This window comes from Phalaenopsis equestris, unplaced genomic scaffold (assembly GCF_001263595.1).
Source record: "Phalaenopsis equestris unplaced genomic scaffold, ASM126359v1 Scaffold000002, whole genome shotgun sequence".
Taxonomy (NCBI): Eukaryota; Viridiplantae; Streptophyta; class Magnoliopsida; order Asparagales; family Orchidaceae; genus Phalaenopsis; species Phalaenopsis equestris.
In genome coordinates, this window is record NW_018164444.1 from 19,708,261 (window position 1) to 19,723,514 (window position 15,254).

At 36.1% G+C, this 15,254-nt stretch overlaps 1 protein-coding gene across 1 annotated transcript; it reads left to right on the forward strand.

Moving 5' to 3' along the window:
* Positions 1 to 3,885: 3,885 nt before the first annotated feature.
* LOC110033916 (organic cation/carnitine transporter 4-like) lies at positions 3,886 to 13,458 on the forward strand. Its single transcript, XM_020738122.1, has 3 exons — positions 3,886 to 4,264; positions 8,207 to 8,274; positions 12,424 to 13,458. Exons 1-3 carry the CDS (start codon positions 3,886 to 3,888, stop codon positions 13,456 to 13,458), a joined length of 1,482 nt encoding a protein of 493 aa, XP_020593781.1.
* The last annotated feature ends 1,796 nt before the right edge of the window (positions 13,459 to 15,254 follow it).

Below are 15,254 nucleotides of genomic sequence, written 5' to 3' on the forward strand. Positions count from 1 at the left end.
AAAAAAAAAAAAAAGCAAAAAAAAAATCAAAGTGATCCAAAACAACCCCTAAGAAATTTTAAATTCACAGTAATCCACAACAAAGGGAATTTAAATATGTTACGAGAAAAAAAAGTGCTACAATATGATAGAACAGAGGAGTAAAAAAAAACATGAAAAAATGACTTACAAAATAGATTACCCATCAAATTGAGATAATTATTTCCATTCAAATAGTAAAATGTACATCATTTGAATTGATACTTGTTATGTGTGCATCACCCACCTTCCGATCACCAAAACATTCACATTTACATGCATACCCCTAAATTTTCTAACATAACATCAAATATATCTGCATCATCATCTTCTTAAAATTGGAATGTACCTTTTAGTGCATAGGTTTATTGGCATAAAGAAGTAAAATGTGTAAATATCAATTGTGTGGCGTGCATGTAAATTTTCCAAAAAAGAAAAAAACATTGGTAAGGGGAATTTTAGATGATCCCTCCACCAAGCATCCAAAGCTAGGTAGAAAATGAAGCTCGCCGACCGAGCGTTTGATTATGATATGAAAATCGAAAAAGCGCAAAGCATCGCTGTTCTGCCAGGCGCCAGCGGTCTGAACGCATTAACTGATAAATTTTAAAAAAATGTGATGGGTCTATTTGGGATAGCTGTAGGCTTATATAGAAAAAGAATCTGATGAATGTGATAAAAATGCAGCTTCCTGCTTATAAAAGGAAGAGATTTGCATGATTAAAAATTGTAAATATAGATTATAAAAATAGTTTTCACATTGTGGGGGCCCAAATTCCATAAATATTGAACCTACTTCAAATCACATATTAATTATCATCTCTAATTTATAATTTGTAATGGACGGATGCACTGTTTCAATGCAAAAATTTTTGCGTGCGGACTCCTGACGTAGCTCTACGAGCGACTGAAGTTATTTCTGAGTTATTTTTAATTATACCGAAATAACCCAGAAATAGCCCAAAAATAAAGACCGCGGGTTATTTTTGGGTTTTAGGATTATTGAAAATAACTAAGAAATAATCTCAAAAGAACTCGGGAGTAACTTACGCCGCACATAGAGGTACGTCAGGAGTCCGGACAGAAACACCGGTTGTTTCAATGGGGATGTGAATGCGGCTGTTTGGTAGCGGGATTTAATCAGGATTTAATTTAAATATTGCCAAAACGATAAAAACTGTGATTTTAAATTCTTCTGCAAATTAAATTTTGTTTGCTTACATGTTTTTCATAAATTTGAGATTTACAAAATCCGGGAGGTTTTTATTTAAATAAAGCTCTCATTTTGAAATTTGAACTCATCTCCTTCGCACATTGTCAGCCTCAGGGGGTGTAAACGAACCGAACACGAACAAACAGGGTTTGAGCTCGTGTTTGAAATTGTTTGCGAAGTCATTGTTCGTGTTCATTTCTTAACGAACGAGTCGAACACGAGCCGAACACGAGCGGTTCGCGAATGACGAGCAAATTTGACATGCCTAATATTAATATATATAAACAATATATTATATTATCTATATAACTTATATTATATAAATATATAATATCTATATTAATATATTACTAATATAGTATATTAATACACTATTATTATTAATTTATTATATATTACAATTTATAAAATTTAAAATTTTAAAATATCATAAATTTTTTATATATAATTATATTAAATTATTTTATATTTCGAACAATAATGATTCAAACACGAACGAACACATCACTGTTCGTGTTTGGTTCGTTTAACTAACCGAACGAAAAAAATTTGTTCAGGTTCGTCTCGTTCAGCTGTCTAATGAATTGAACATGAACTCACTAATCCGCAACACAATGACTTGATTATCATCATATCAAATGAACATGAACTAAATTCAAACAGAAACAAAACTAGAGCATAAATATAAAGCTCGATAAGAGCTCAAATTTTATAAACAAGCTCAAACTTGAACAGAACCCCAAATGCTCGATTTAATCTCGAGCTCTAATTTTATAAACAAGCTCAACTTTGAACACAACCTTGCTCGACTCGTTTCATTTGCAGCCTACTGCATTTAGACATTCAGTACCTAAGCTTTCATATTATTAAGCATAACATGCATACCTCTTTTTTATATATTTATATTGCTGGCAGTTAAATTTTATCATTTATATATAAGACTTGAATATTTAACATTGCATTAAAAATAATACCATTATTCTTTTCTCAAGTCAAATGTATTTTTTTTTTCAAAGATATAGCTTATGTGATTATGACACAAAAGTATGCTACAAGTAAACATTAAATGTTGGGTTTTTGACATATAAATTTATAAGAATTATTATGTGGTATGTATATAAATTCCTCCAAACTTGTATAATTATATATGTTTATAAAATTATTAAACTAATGATTGAATTACATAAAATACACTACATAATATATTTATGTCATGAATATGATTGATGAAAAATATAAGTGACTTTTATATGGACATATCAAACAATTCTTATGTATGTAGATGTACACACTCAGGAATGTCAAAACTGTTCATTGTTCGCGAAAAACATATGCTCGGATTGTTAATAAACTCGTGTTTAGGGTTGTCAATTTGGTTCGTTGTTCGTGAACAGCTCGTGTTCGGCTCGTTAAGCAGCTCGTGTTCGGCTTGTTAGGCTTAATAACAAGCCGAACACGAACAAATTTTTAAGCTCAAAATGTAAACGAGCCGAACACGAACAACAGTTTGTTCGCTCGTGTTCGGCTCGAAATGGCTCTAGGAAAAAAATTATATAACAATATATTAGATATATTATTTAAATAATAATATGTTATATATATTTTTGTTTAAATTTAAATCATAACATCTCATGTGACAATGTGGTTAGTGTTTTTTTTTATATAGATTTGATCCAGGTTCGAATCTCACATTTTACATCTATTTTTCTCAATTTTTGTTTAACGAGTCAATTTCGAGCCGAACACGAGCCCGAATATTTAAATCGAGCCGAACACGAACACACTGTTCACGAGCCGATTTCGAACACGAGACGATTTCGAACACAAGCTATTTCGAACGAGCCGAACACGTACCAAGCCTGAGCTTGCTCAAGCTAAGATAGTTTACAGCCCTACTGGTGTTTGTTTCTTTTATTAAGCAAATAAGTTGGACACGAATAAATTTTTTGCACTCTTAAGTAAAAATGAGCCGAACAAGAATAAAAATTTATTCTTTAGTGTTCATGTCGAGTCGTTTAAGTTCGAAATAGGAGGTAACCGTCACACTTCTTCGTCGGAATTAGGTTTTTCAAAATTTATCTAACAGCTATAACAAGTGAATTACAGCTGTAAGCTATTGAGCCTCATGCCATTCTCAGTCAAATCGAGGAGATCACCCGCTCTCTTCTTCGCCGGAGCAGTGGAAGGGAAGTGGCCGTGCTCCTCCATGCTTTCAGGTAAAAGCGGAGGGGAGAGAAGGAGAAAGATGGGATTTTTAGAGCTCTCACGTCCCAACGAGGAACCGAGCGGCGGAGGAGAAAGATGGGAGCTCTGTTAAAACTTTTGAACAGAGTTCCATTTTGGTAAAATGAAATGTTTTTTATCCTTTTTCTGTAATATTAAACTTTTCGGTTCTATATATATTTACTTTTTAAGGTCTGACGTTCCATATATGTAAAAGGCCCTCTATTTTAATAATTGTTTCACAGCTAACTGTACGATTGGACGTGCAAAGCTGGTGCATAATTTTAAATTTACAGAATGGCCCCATTTCCATAATAATTAATAACTTCTAGCGACCCCTGAAAGTTCCAACTGCCTATAAAATGCTGTATATCATCCCCAAAATAATCCCTGCTTCTCTACCGCGCGGCAGTACACATTATTGCTATATCATGCCGGCGCCGGCGAAGACAGACTCCAACGAGTCGACCGCCGCCCTTCTTCAGACCGAATCGGTGCCGGTTCTCATCGGCGGCGAGGAGGCGATCAATGTGGACGAGATGCTTACTAGATTTGCAGGCGAGTTTGGGCCGTGGCAGCTCCGGCAGTTCCTACTTACTAGCCTTGCATGGATCCTCTGCGCTTTCCAGGTCATGGCCGTGGTCTTTGCAGACCAAGCCCCTGCAGGGCCCGGGGCATGTCCTGTCGGGAGTCAGTTGGGCCGGAAATGGTGGTGGGCTCGGTCCACAGTGGAGGAGTGGCGGCTGGGCTGTGGAGACAGGTACAAGGTCGGGCTTCCCCAGTCGGCTTTCTTTGCTGGATCCATGGCAGGTACGCAGTCGGCTTTCTTTACATACGGATTAGTGACCGTCCGGAACTTGCTATTTACAAATCAACCACCTTCTTTCATCCATTTCTCAAATGCTCACTCAAATTTGATAGGTTATAATTTAAAAGAAGTATTTTGAGGGGTAATTATTTGATTTTTTTACTTAAAATAATTGTCGGAGCCCGTAAATATTCACTGCGTTACATTTATTTTATGCGGTCAACGCTTAATCATGAGATCATTTGATGAATAATGATGCAATACTAATAAATGACATGCGGCAGTTAGAATCTGTGGTGGAATTAGGATTAGAAATGAGAGGAAAAAAGTATTTTTTTTTAATTTCAGAAGTTTGATTATATTTAAATCAAAGAGTATAAATTTAGGGTCTGTTTGGGGCAGTTTATTTGGTGCGGTGGCGTTTTGAAAACGCACCTGACCTGTTTGGGTAAACTGTATTTTGACAGCTTATGCATTTTGAAAACTTTCACACCGCACATATCTAGGTGTGGTTGCAGTTTTCTGCCAGCGGTATGACTTTTACAAAAAAGAAAAAAATATAATAGCCACCGGATCTAGCTTATCAACAGATTATTTTTAATCAGCTTATCAGCAAATTATTCGATAAACTGCAACTGCCCCAAATAGACGCTTAGATTAGGAGCTTTGATGAGAAATGAGAAAATTATTTTATGACATTTGTTATTACTTATTTATAAGCATATATTTTGAGAATTAAAAAAGTAAAAAATATATCCAATTTGAAGAAATTTTCATCAAAGTGATAAAAATATTTAAAAATAAGAATTTAGATTTAATATTTAGTGATTTTTTTATTATTTCAAAAATAATTACCCATTTTATTTATTACTTTATTATAACACAACATTAAATTAACATTATTTTATCTATTTTATAATAAATAAGTCGGCTCTTGAACCCGCTCCAGTGGGTAGGCTTAAGCTTGAGCTTGAGCTCGAACACGATAAAATTAATGAAGCCCAAGTTTAAGTTGAGGGTGCCTCAAACTCAACTCGACTCATTCACCCGACTAATCTAAACATTTCATATACATTTCTTCATCTTCTTCTTCCATCAAAATTATCATGCACGTCTTTTTCGTTCTATGCTCTATGCTAGAGATGAGAGATTATAACATAACATAGTCTTACGTCTCATATATCTTATATAAATGTCATGTCCAAATTTATTTTATCATAATAATTAGGATGAGTGACTTCATTATTTTTTTAATTGGAAGTAACTCCAGGAGGTATCCTCTATTTTGTAATCTCTTTTCTGATTATTGAAAGGAACTCGCCGCTCTGCTCCCGAGGACGTAGGCATCGTTGCCGAACCTCGTTAAATCTCTGTATTTTTCTGGATTTGTGTCGATTATTATTTTTCTTCGCCCTTATTTTCTCAACAGAAACTATACTAACCAAGCATGATTTAATTTTTTAATGCCAACGTACAACAACAATAGCCAAGTACGATGATAATTGGATACTCTTCGGCCATGCCTTCATTTTTTTTTCTTGCTTCAAAGTCACGTTTGCACCGTGGAATTTGTTTCAATGATGTCAAGAATGGACAAAAAATAGGGCACGAACACCCGTGCCTTATTATAGATGCTTTGAATTAAAATATGATTTCTCCACTATTTGTGTGATCCAATAATGTTTGCCTTCTAGCTTTTTCAAGTAAGAGCCATGTTAAAGGTGTGACGGAAAATAAAAACATAAAAATATAGAAATTTATAAATATAATTGATACGCCACAAATAAATTTTTATCATCCGACACGAATTTTAGTGTAATTTTTTGAACAAGAAATATTCAAACTTCGATTAAGAGTCATACGGAGCTCCGATTTCAGCAAACTTATAGTCAAACTGATCGGCTCGATGAGACGGACCTAATGATATGAAAGTCAGTCCAATCAGAGTCAAATCAAGCCCGGATCAAATCATTAAACCAGTATTGGAGGATTTTCGGAGGCATTTGAAAGGTCAAACGGATGTCGAATCTAGCGAGTTTATTGTCATATCGAGCGTCTCGACAAGACGAATCCAACGAGACCAAGATTGCTCAATTCTGACATCGTTAAGACACTCAAATGTCCATCAAACGTCATTTGATCAAAGGAAGCTCTACGGACCGTCCGATCAAAATGATTCATATTCTTGCATTAATTGCACTAAAAACACTATAAATAGAGCCTCACCCCTCACATGAAAGGGGGGAAGGCTTAAGAGAGAACTTGAGGCTTTGAAAAGGAGCTCAAGTCCAAGATCATCCTCGCCATCGTTGTTCGCCGTCGACCACCACTGACCGTCGCCAATCATCGCCGACCTCCGTCGACCACCGCCGACGGTCATCGATTGTGATCAACCGCCGTCGAAACCCTTCCCCGCCTGTGGGACAAGAGACATCTGTAATCCTCAACTTATAGTAAATTTTTACTACTTGGTTAGGCCCCCGTGGTTTTTCTTCTTTACGAGTTTTCCACGTAAAAACTCATGGTGTTATCACAGTCTGATTCATTTTCATCTGAGTGTGTGTTGAATCCTCGTGCAACGCTAAGACGATAATCCATTACTCTAACGCCACGAATTTTCTAGCACGCACCAATAACTGTTAGAACTTAAAAAAAAATTCATATTCAATTTCGAGAGAAATAAGTCATAGATTAGCGGAAGCGTACCGGAATCCATTAGATCGATTGCACAAGATATGATCTTCCAATCTGCAGATTTTCCAAATGTTCCTTAGTTTTCTTGTTGATGGGGTGCAAGAATACAAAAAAAGTTTTGCTTAATTCTAATTCTGCCCCTCATCAAATTAGAATTTGCACTTATGGTATCCACACTATAATATCATGACAAATGTGCCCAAAGTCATAAACTTAATTCTAAATTAGACCAAAATAATTTTGATTTATTTAATGATGACCCAACACATTTATTAATTACATTGTAGTCCCAAAATTAATCCAACAATAACAACTAAAATTTTATATTTATGTTTATAACATTTTGATATGATAATATAGAAAAAAAAAATTATTTCACTTATAAAAGATTAGGAATAGTGATATTTTTTGTGAGTTGTTTGAGAGTTGAGTGCTATGCATATAAATGTGAAAGTTGAGGTGTTAAATATGTAAATACATAAGAATTTTGGGGTATGCATGTAAATGCTTCTATTTAAGACAACTCTAATTATAATTAAAATGTAAAAAAAATAAATATTTATAGAAATTTAAGTATTAAACAAATTTTGAGGATGAGTGACATGAGTCTGTGCTAAACTTACTCATAGTTAACGAGCTGAATGAGCAGAGTATTATGATTAGCTGCCTGTTGCTGTGAGAGAACCTTGTAGAAGAAGAGTAATCACCTTTAGGTTGGGTTTGACTAATTAAATGAGTTTAGGCTCGAGCTTAATTCTATTAGTTTTAGCCAGCTCACGAGCCGACTTGTTTAGAATAAAAGAGAGAAAAAATATATATCTAAGCTAGTGTTATAATTATCATGAGCATTTATGAGAAATTAAATAAGAAATCATTTAATATAAATAATTAAATATTATTTTTAAGATATTGTTAATAATTTTAAGAACAATTCTTTATTTTTAATATATTTTGAATATATTTTGAATTAATTATTTTTTAAATAAATCAATTTGATAATTAATTAGTGGAGTGGGGAATCATTTGATCTTGATTTATTAGCTCATCAAATTCTGTTGATGGAAACATTATTTCATACGTAGAACATATATATTTCATATATGCTGTCCAACCCCTACCTACCGTTCATCAAAGTAAAATTGTATTTCGATGGACCTTATTTTTATTATTATTATTTTTTAAATGATTGATGGTGAAAATCGCATATATTGTCCATGTATGTTGAGCCAGTTTTTGTAATTGAGTTTCAGCTAACTCACCGGCGGGTTGGCCCACTCACGCCTTTAGTGACACGCTTGGTGCAGGTGGTTCAGTGTCAGTACAGTTATGTCGGATCAGAGTTATTATTGTTTATTTTTTATAAGTTTCAGTATAAATTTGATATAAAATGGATGATGGCTTCAAGTTGCTATAACCAGCTCAGCGTCACGTGCGTTTTATTTGCATGGGTGGGAGCTAGCTTGGATTTTATTTGCATCAATTCATGGATTCCAAAACAATTTAAATGGGAGAGAAAATATTAATTATTCAGCTCAGTTCAAAAATTAAATATACATAAAATTCTAGCGCAATCAGAATGATTTATTATATGTTGACAACTGCATGTATAGACCTTGTCCTATAGACGGTGAAAAGTTATATAATTTTTCGAAGTGCAGTGTTCGTATGTCGAATGACTCGTTGCACGGTGGTCAGTAGCAGTTGTGGTTGGGAGTAGTTGCAGTGCCTCGGTACACTGTCTTTAATGTGCGTCGCTGCATAATATTTGAAACGATGACCTAATTCGAAAGATGTTTTGTTACTTTGCATCATTGGTAATTACTATACACAACGCTTTGTTACACTGCAACATACGACTTGAGTGTGCACGGGGCTTCGATGTAAGATGCCGGGCGTGGCCGATGAAGGTCGACGATAGTGGGGGTAGTGGTGGTCAAAGAGGGTCGACAAGCGGTGGTTGATGACAGTCGACTGCTCAGGAATTCACAGAATTTTTGGTGCATAAACAACACTCAATTTCAGCTATTTATTCTCCTAATTCTCCTATTCCATGTTTTTATCTTAGTTCCCCCTCATAAAAGGGGATAGAGCTCTATTTATATAGTCTCAGAGAAGCCTCCCTACAATAAAGAAATAATCCATATCACTCCATCAAACACCCCGAAGAAATTCCCTCAATTAGATTTTGTTTTATGGAAATTTTAGTGCCTTAATTATTTCAGAATTAAACAATCTTAGGCTCGCCTGTATTGTCTTATCGAAATGTTCAATTTGACTATAAGCTTATCATACTTGGAATCTGTTTGATCTATGAATTAGGCACCAAAATCTTCCAAAAGTTGCATAATAGCCTGATTTGAGCCTGATTTGACTTAGATTAGATCAATTTCGATGTCAATGTGTCTATCTCGTCAATGTGGTCAATTTAACTGTAAGTTTGTTGACATTTGAGTTTTTGATGATTTTTAATTGGAGCTTGAGTGTTCCTTGCCCCAAAAATGCTCTGATATTCGTGTTGATTGCCTTGAGATTTGCGCTAACAAATTTTGTTAATGCTCTATTAGTTTTCTCCTAATTTTCAAGTGATTTTGCTTATTTGTAAAAAAAAATTATCAAAATCATTAAAATCAAACAAATTTTTTAAAACTTTGAAAAAATTTGATTTTTGGTGATGGAGGCAGTGATCGACGGAGGTGGAGGCAACGACTCGTGCTAGACGAAGGCATCTACCTGTGGGCAATTTTGTCGACCACAATCACATGCACAGGAGACTAGCTTAGCGAGTTAGTGTGGCTTCGACGGTTAAACGAGATGGAGCACATATGACGATTAAGCAGATCTAGATAGGTCTGCGGATGAGAGGGTCTGTGTCGTTTGGAGTCCATCATAAGTCCATTGGGTTAGGTGAGTCACCATGTTTGCGGCTTGTGAGAAGATTAAGCAAGTCATCAGGTTGGTTGGCGATTTGCATGACGCGGATTAGGCAGCTTGGGGGCTCTGTGTGTGAGATGATCAAGATGAAGTGTTCCTGTGGTTATGCGTTTGTGGCGTGGGTGCACCATTTACGGTGTGAGTTTGCATTTTTTAGTGTGGTTGTGCGAATTGCATGGTGTGGTTGCCTAGCACTAGCGATTTATGCAATATAGATCTAACGACGTGTGCATTGTCTAACAGACGACGAGATCCGTCGTGTGCATAACTATGGTGATTCACACACGTAATCAATAGAAACTAGCATTTTGACACGAATTGGGTTGTACATTTGTCTGATTGTGTGAAATCGGATGACTTATGTGGGTTGCTGTGAGAACACTCGGGCATTTTTGGCTAAATTTGTCCTTTTTGAGTTAATAAAAAAAACTAAGAAGAGGAGGAATAAACTTGTGTCTTCCAGCTTGTTTGTGCAATCAACAAATCTCCTTTTGGCAGTATTTTGGCCCACATCGATGTCTCCCAACTCATTTGTACAATCAACAGAGCTCCCCTCGATGTTCTAGTTGCCTACCTCAAAGTATCCCATCATATTTGTGTGATTAACAAAGCTTCATTTGACTTTGTTATTACCCACTTCAGAGTCTTCCAGTTTGTTTGTGTGATTAATATAGCTCCCTCAAGGGTTGCTGATGCATTTTCCGGATGAGATTGTTTTTGTGTTTCAAGATGTCGAAATTTTGGGAACCCCACCCTCCTAAAAACTAGAGGAAAATCCAAAATTTTGATGATGCGATATAGAACTTGACAGAGGAAAACCTAATACTATTTTGGAAGAAATTTTATTTTCCCAACGATATGCTTGTGAAGTTGCTGACCCCAACAGATCAAGCATGTTCTCCTCCTCGAGATATGTTCCATTTAATAGGCGGCATCATGAGTCGGCCTGCGATTTTTGTTAGTGCCCGAGATAATCAACTTTCTTTAAAAGTTATCAGAGACAGTATTTTCCAGTCCTCTTGTCGAAGAATGGCTATCGTCATTAGGCTAATTGCCTTTTTAGGGAAACGTGAGTTAAAACTAACGTCAGATATTTTATAAAATTAGGCAGATTTACAAGCGACACACATGGTTGCGTCCCCTTTCAAAGCAAACAATTGGATTTTCGTACAAACGAACATGTAAGACAGTGGATCATATGAATTTTCTTCATAAAGAACGATTGAAGATTCCTTGAGAAACAAGAGAAACTGTTGCAGCTGCCAATCTCTTTTAAGGTCACTGTAGATGATAGACTACAAATGTTTAGATTTTGGGATTTTAAAGGGATGCGGCTCAATGTGTACTATATCTATGAATTTGTGAGTGAGGAATTGATGTTCAACTTCAGAGACTCTTTCTATTGTCGGTGATTTTCCTCAATGATGTTGAAGTATCATGAGACTAAGCATCCCGAGCCAGCCCCCGTGGCACCTCCAAATTGCCCTATAACAAGTAATGATTGTATGATGCTTCCCCAAACCCATATAATAAAAGCGTTTGTCGGATATTCAATGCAAAAACGACAATGTAATTGAACTCCTCTTGATCCTTCCCCAAGTTAAGGTCGTAGTTCACCTCTCGTAAAGAAGGGTAGGGATCCATTTATAGAGTATGAGAGAGGTCTTCATTGAAACAAAGAATGAATCTGAACCACTCCATCATACAACCCGAAGAGGTACCCTCGTTTGGATGATATTCGTACATATTTGGGTATATTAATGACGTCAAAATTTAGCGATTTTAGGCTCATTAGATTCATCTCGTTGATACGCTCGATTTGATTATAAACATGTCAGATTTAGAATATGTTTGACCTTCTAATTAAACACCAAATGCTTCCAAATATGGCTTAATAACCTGATTCAGACTCACTTTATCTCAGATTGGATCAATTTCAGTGTCATTGGATCTGTCTTTTTGAGCCGATCAATTTAACTATAAGTTTGTTGAAATCAAAAACTTGAATGATTTTCAGTTAAGAGTTTGAATATTTTTTATTAAAAAATTATCTGAGATTCTTTCTAATCCCCTCGGGATTCATGCAAAATGATAAGTTTTATTCATGTTGTATCAAATCTAATATTTTCTTATAAGTATTTGAATCAGGTATTCGTCATCATTATCATTAGAAATAGGAAGATCTACAAACAGATTATTCAATTCTGTGTTTACAATATCTAAGGCCTAAATTTTGATATTTACAAAATTACCACCTTATCTAAGCATGATAATATATATTTAAAAAGTTAAGAGTAGTTGTATTTTTAGTTGTGACATGAAAATTTTAGATGTTACAAATGGAAAAAATCAAAGATTAATAAGTGTTATATATGTAAATAATAAGAATTGGGTGATATGCATGTAAATGCCCCTTAAAAATATTAAACTATTTAAATAATTTATATAATTAAATATTTATTTACTTTACTAGGGATGGAAATATTTTATTCACATCAAATTAAAATGATAAATCTTTTTATCCTGCTGCTCCCAGGTGCGGCGTTCTCCGGCCATCTCTCCGACTCCTTCCTCGGCCGCAAAAGAGTCCTCACTCTCAACTGCTTCCTCATGGCAGTCTTCAGCCTCCTCACCGCCTTCTCCCCTTCTTTCTCAACCTACGCCTTCTTCCGGCCTCACCCCCGGCGGCGTCGGACTCTCCGCCTTCGTCCTGTCCACCGAGCCCGTCGGCCCCTCCTTCCGCGCCGCCGCCGCCATGTCCAATTTCCACTTCTTCTCCATCGGCTCCATCTCCCTCTCCGTCACCTCCCTCCTCCTCCCTTCATGGCGCCTCCTCTACATCTCCACCTCTATCCCCTGCATCCTCTTCCTCCTCCTCGCCCTCCCTTTCATCTCCGAATCCCCCCGCTGGCATCTCGTCCGCCGGAACCTCCCCGCCGCCATCCAAATCATGCGCGCCATCGCAAAAACCAACGGCTACTTCATTCCCGACCGGACATCGCTCTCACAAACCGCCGACCCGACCCGAACCGTCCGATCCGCTTCCATCATCGACGTCATGCGCTCCAAAGTGACCCGCCCGCGCCTCATCCTCGGCCTCCTGATAAACTTCCTGATTTCCGTCTCCTACTACGGCCTCACCCTCAATGTCGCGAATTTGGGGCCCGAAATCCACCTCAGCGCCATCCTCAACGCGGTGGCTGAAATTCCGGCCTACGCGCTGACGGCAGTGGCTCTGAGATGGCATGGAAGGCGGCCGATGGCCGTGACATCCATGTGGCTCTGCGGATTTCTCTGCTTCGCGGCGGAAGCTTTTGTAAATGCGGCAAGAACCGGGTGCGCGGCGGTGGGGATATTTGCGGTTGCGGCAACGTATAATCTGATGTATGTATGTATGGCGGAGCTATTTCCGACAGAGGTGAGGAACGCGGCGTTGGGTTGCGTGTCGTTTGCGGGGCAGATGGGGGCCGTGGCGGCTCCGGTGGTGGTGGCGGCGGCGGGGGGAAGATGGGGGTTTGGGGTGTTTGGGGCGTGTGCGGTGGTGGCGGGGGGGGTGGGGTTGGGGGATTGAGGTTGCCGGAAACGAGAGAGCGGCCGTTGTATGAGACTATGGCGGGGCTGGAGTGGGGAGAAAAGGGAAAGGTGGATGCAGTATGATTCCGACTCCTAACACAATTTGCCTTCAGAGTTTAGAGTTTAATGGTGCCAGGTGTCAAGTGATTATTACTGTAACACACTGATATTGATATTGACAGATATTAAAAATGGTAGAAACTGGTTAACACATGATGCCTCATCATTGAACTCCGAATACATCAGGATCAGGATATCAGGAGTCGTGATATAATATTTTTTTTTTTATTACAATGGTTCTAGAATGTCGTCTGTCCTATATCATAAACAATCAAAGTATGTCATATTTGGTGGTTTTAAATATTTATTATGTTGATGTTGGAAAAAAAAAACAAAATAATTATTTTTATTTATCTGTTATACAACTTAAAAAAACTATCTTTTTTGTAAGTTATTAAATATTGGGCCAAGTTGACACATATGATTAGGAGAATCCACAAAAGCATTGGATTCCCTGATGAAAGAATAATAATAGATAAATTATAAACCATATTAAAAGATGCCTAGATTTATGTAAAAAATTCTTAATAGATAAAGACCATTGCTTAGGAAGAAAAATTAATTATAAGAAAAAAATGCTAGGAGTAAAAATGGATTGGCTCTCATAAGTTGGTCTTCATGAAAACTTATGACATTCAACATTTTATGTATTTTTTTTTTTCTAAATGTTGATGTGGATTTGTGGTGAGGTGGCCTCACCATCCATAATTGTTCATCTGCTTGTGATAAATTTTCGTTCGTTTGGGATCATTTCTAGTTTTTTGTTATTTATTTTATTTTATTTATATTTTGATGTGAAATAAAGTATAATAAATAATTATTATTACTTTAAAAACAACTAAAATATGTAAATGTTGTTCTCATTGTTTAGAAAAAGTAGATGGTAAGTTTAGGATTGGCTTAATGTAATCATTCCTGATTTATTTAGATTTATAAAATTATTTTTTAATACCTTCATATAAAAAAAATCAAATATTCATTTAAATTTTTAACTTTTTTGCTAATTTTATATTAAAAAATTTGTTAAAAATTTTGTACTAATTCAAATTTTTAGTCGGCTCAATTAATGTAAATAAATCAGCATAAATGGCTATGAACATTTAACAATCTAAACAAGCTAAACATGAACATATATATATGTTAAACTCGGCTCAAATTTGAACTAAATTGTAGCAAACTTATAATTGGACAAAGCTAAATTCAATCCATAGCTTACTCGACTCGGTTTAATTACAACAACAAGACGTCTGACCTAAAATGCAAACAAAAACCAACTTTGAATATTGCAAGACCTGGAAGAAAAATATATTCTGTTTGGACGTCCACACGACCAACCACTGACCACCATGTTGCCCGCCGATGACATATATGACAACGTGACCGCCAATATCTGGATGAAATATTTTCTCCCGCTGAAGGGTTTGTTTTTAATTTTACAAGTATAAACTTACCTAATAACAAATAAATTGCATCATAATCATACTTACAAAAAAAAAGAGGATTTACATGCTTATCACACAAGTTTTATCAATTGACATATTAAGCACCAAGAATTTGATATTTACTTGCATTTCATTCAAATCTTTGATATTATTATTATTATTTAAAAAATGAAAGTCATTTTCATGCATATATTTTCCTAAAATTATAACACTAAAATATTATAAATATAAATATCAAAATTTAGGCATTAGAAATGTAAACACAAAAATTCTGTGGTAGGCATGTAAGTTT